At 52.7% G+C, this 4,492-nt stretch overlaps 1 protein-coding gene across 1 annotated transcript; it reads right to left on the reverse strand.

Moving 5' to 3' along the window:
• Window positions 1–372: 372 nt before the first annotated feature.
• On the reverse strand, window positions 373–621 carry CTRU02_209821 (uncharacterized protein; the record flags this gene model as incomplete). Its single annotated transcript, XM_036720636.1, has 1 exon — window positions 373–621. One exon carries the CDS (start codon window positions 619–621, stop codon window positions 373–375), a length of 249 nt encoding a protein of 82 aa, XP_036587476.1.
• Between the last annotated feature and the right edge of the window lie 3,871 nt (window positions 622–4,492).

The raw sequence follows: 4,492 nt of genomic DNA on the forward strand, positions 1-4,492 counted from the left end.
TTTCCCCCCCTTCAACCCATCGTTTCCAGACCCTTTAGACGAATGGGCTAGTTTGTTCTTTTTTTTTTTTTTTTTATTCCTTATTTTTTTTCTTCTGGGAGAAGACACAATTTCCCGACCTTTCCACCCTGTTCGTGAGTAACCCTGCTTTCCCCCAAGGAGTAGTAAAATGAGATGCTGCGCCATGACCCTAAACCTTTCCCATCTATTCGCTTGCTATTGGAATAAACCATTGGTTTCCTGCACCGTACATGTGACCCCGTGGTTTAGATTGACTGTGTCCCTGAACATGAATTTTCGCTGCTTTCATAAAACAAGAAATGGATACGAACGCTCTCGCATTATAACCAGGCGTGCAGAGAAACTCGTCGTCTAAGACAGCAGAGCGGGGTGCCAGTCCTCCTTGTGCTCATCAGGGTGTTCGCCGTAGTGGACTGGGCCGAGCTTGAGGAAGCGAAGTCCCGGAGCGCCGTTGCCAGCGCTGCTGACGCTGGAAGTGCGGCGCTTCAGAGGAGCAGGCTCAGCGACGGCTGCGGTCTGCTGCTGGACTCTGAAAGGGTAGGAAGAAGAGGTGGTGGGAGCCAGAGAGAGGAAGACGGAGTTGTCGACGGGGGAAGACATTTTGGCGAGTTGTGTTGGGAGGGGAAGTTTAACTAGTTGGTTCAGGCGGAAACAGATCAACTGCTTTTTTTTTTTTTTCGGGGTAGTAAAACGGTAGAGAGACAGAAAACCTGGGACTTTTGTCTGGAGAAAATAGCCAGCGATAATTGAAAGGTTGAGAGCGTTGGGGAATGAGACGAACAGCACGTCGAGGAGAAGGGGGGGACACTGGTCCGACTTTATATGTTGGACCCCGGAGAACACGGAGGGTAGAGCTGGCGCACCTAGACCTCCTCATCCTCCTCCACGGCCTTCCCGGTCCACATCTGAGTTGAGGTAAGACGAGATGAATGAGGTGACGAGTTACCGGCCGCCCCATGCCCGTCTCGAACCGGCTAGCAACCGGTTACCAAAGACGCTGGAGGGTACGTACGGCGCAAGCCCCCCCGTGGTGCCCGTCTTGCACCCTTTCCTCCTTCTTTCCCATGGCATGAATGGCGCGCGTGTCGCACCGACGTGCATCTCTCTGGCGCAGCGGAGCGTCTGCCCAGACACAATGTTTTACGCATATACGTACGATGGCTTGCCGGTAATGGGGGTTGAGGTGGCAAGCCGGCCAGACAGCCAAGGGCAGGCAAGATAGCAAGCAAGCAACATGTACACACAGGATGGACACGATCAGATGGCAATGGATGGAATGGGATACCGGGATGCCCTGTTGGCTCTGCGTTCCCCTACCCCTCCCTCATCCGAGGCACATACATCCAGAAGCATAAGAAAACAGAAATGATGTGCTTGGTAGTTCTGCCTATCCGTCGCGGTGCTTGTCTTGTCCTACTTTGCTGTGGATTACCCCTTGTGCTATGCCAGCCGCGACGATCCGCAATGATGCAAAACAAGCCACGGCCAAGAGATCTAATTTTTGATCTCCCTCACTCTCTGGTTGAACTTGGAGCTTGCCCTTGTTTTGCACTGCTGGGTACCGACGTGTTTCAATCCGGGGGGAATGCAACTCGCTCGTACAGACACAGATAGAGGCCAAACTGCCAAGAAGCAAGAGGACCGAGAAATATTTAGAAAACGGGCCCGATAAACACGGGCGCCCCGCCATGGGCGCTCCTGAAACCCTCACCAACAACACTCGCTGTCAGCTTTGTCAACCTCGACGGGCTTTGTGACTTAGGGGTGTTTTTTTTTTTTAAATTCCCCAAAATCCTCTTCGCTACTCCCCTGGCGCGATCTGCCTGGGGACCTGGACCAGCCTACTCAAGGTTCAGCCCGAGGCACGTGGGCCTGCAATTGGCTAAGCCCATGTCGGGCGACGGCGAAGAAGGAAAAAGAAACTGTGGAATCAGAATTCGCTAGAAATAGCCCTCTGACAAACGGGGAGGAGAAGAGCGAGGAGAAGGATGGAAAGTGTTTGGGAGTGAAATGGAGAGAGCGAGAGCCTGCGTATGTACCTCTCCAGCAGTTTCTCAGTGGTCTCTACTTCTGGCACTGGCGCTGTTATCCGCTGCTGACGTGGGGTTGGTGCGCTTCGAAAGCGAGACACCCGCAATAAAAAGATGAAAAATAAAAATAAAAATAAAAATGATAGCAAAGCGGGGGCCTGGGTGGGTGGGTGCTGATGCTAGAGGTGAGTGGTCAGGAGGCGGATGGGCTGCATCCCGAGAAGCTTGCAATCATGAAGTTGTGAAAAATCATCGCCAGATGTGATATCAAAAGCACGGCAAACAGGAAGAAAAAGGTGGAGAAAGCCGGCCCTGAGGCACTCGGAGAAAACAAGACCAAGGATAACAAGAGCCAGGAACCCGAAGCCAAGCTGCCGGGCCCCGGAGCGCCGGTCGCGTCTTATTGGGTGTGCCGGAGAACAAAGAGGATTTCTCGGAAGGGCGAGAATCGGTAAAGCTGGGCCTACCATACTACCGCGAATCCCCGGGGCAAAGAAGCCTCGGGTGCATGTGGGGTACGCGGACACTGCCGGTTCTGCTGTCCATCTTCCCACATCCTGCTTGCCCGGTTCTCTTCGGCCGCATCCACCCGGTCCTTCCTCCTGTTCCTTCTCGTCGACATTACCGCCAGTGTATTCCCGAGAGTAGCCGGCTGCTTCATAACTTGGTTGGCTGGCTGTCACAAAGTGCCATGTATGGCACGGCACAGCACCTCGCCGCGCCTTGCCATACGTTTGCAGTTCGTGGGATTCGGAACTGAATCCTGATTTCGATCTGCCTTGCAGTTTTCTGTTTTGCGGGGGATAGCTATCCTCAGCCCTGCGGCTCCTTCCCGTCTTAAAGATAGGATGCGGCATCGTCATTGGCATGTGGCCGTGACGCGGACCTGGGCTATATACTTCGCTCACTTTCATGCCATCCGTCATCTAGGCTGAACCAGACATCACCATGTCACAGGCCGATGTGATCTATCCACGCCACACGACGCAACCAAGAACTATTGAAAACTTTTCTCGTGTACTCCATTTTGTCAACCAACGGAAACCCTGCCCAATGTCGTTCCACCTTCACAAGTTTCCAACCATTTTCTCGGTCTTTCCCCCTACCCAACAAAACCGACAAGAGGGGTCTATTCAAAGGTTCCGGTTGGAATGACGCTTTGATTCTCGCTGCCCACCCGTCTCACTCTTTCTCGCGAAAAAGCCAACAACCCCCATGAAAGTAAATCAATATTGACCTGTGATGCAGGACTCGTCACGCTGCGGTCAACTCATTTGCTTCCCCTCTTTGTTGACAGCGCCGATTCTTTCGTCCTAACCTGAATATCCCGTCATGAGAGGGGTGAGTCTACTCTCAAGATACCCCGCTTCTTTAAGCCCCGTTGGCCTGCAGACCGTGAGAAGCTCGAGATCGGCCGGACCTTGTGACGAAGCCTGACAGTAGCCACCAACGGACAACAAACTGGCAGCCAAGCCCGAATTGAGCAACCCAAACAGACTGTGAGATGGTGTCGAGACCGCCTCGCATGCGAACTGCGGGGCCGCCCGCAAGTTCATCCTAAATCCTGGACAGGAAAAGGTAACTCAACAGCATGTTGGGTAGTACGACGGTCCATCTGCAAGGAGCAGTGATGTGGAAATGAAGCAGCCCCCCTAGGCAAGCTATCATCACCAACGTGAGAGGAACTTCTGCTGCCAATTTCTTTCGGCTTCGTCACAACTTTGACGCATCTCTGGTGATTCCAGCTTGCATTAGTGGACACCTGACGCATGGTTGCTTGTGGATGGCTCGAGGTACTGTACCAAACGATACTTGGCTCAGTCATTCCAGGATGTTGATGACCGGTCCAGCATATTTCCCCTCACAATGGCGTGTGATAGTTTGCCCGGGGTATCCATCGGTGCGTCCAGGACTGCAATATCTATCTCCAGTCAGGGTTAGCATCATGCCGATGCAGTCTTGGTACAAATAGGGGTTGGAGCGATTCAGGCAATAGCTGCGGGACCAAGGACTCCAGAGACAAGGTCAAGGACAAGGACAAGGACAAAGTACTAGTCCGCAACTTCGTATCCCGTTCCAAACGGAAGCGTCGGTCCGCATACGGTCATCAAGGCTGTATTCATGCCTGAGCCCTGCGATCCCGTTGGTGACGAGCAATGACAAGGTGCAGATGTCATCTCGGCCACTGGTCGTTCACACGCCCACTAACCTGAAATTCGTGTATCTGGAACGATATTCCGTTACCCTTTACAGTAGTTGCTTCTATGACTGCAAGTATCCTTGCTCATTGACCATCTCTGAGTTAGCTGGGGCATCTGTAAGGCGCACCAAGAGGGTGGTAGTTCTCGTAGAAATCGCTAGATAGCTCTTCCTTTCTGTGAATCCTCACATTTGCCGCGCTCTAAACCTCTAGTCTGCCTTGGTTTATTTCCATAGATAGA

The sequence above is a fragment of the Colletotrichum truncatum genome (genome assembly GCF_014235925.2).
Source record: "Colletotrichum truncatum strain CMES1059 chromosome Unknown Contig_0006, whole genome shotgun sequence".
In the NCBI taxonomy this organism is placed as follows: domain Eukaryota; kingdom Fungi; phylum Ascomycota; class Sordariomycetes; order Glomerellales; family Glomerellaceae; genus Colletotrichum; species Colletotrichum truncatum.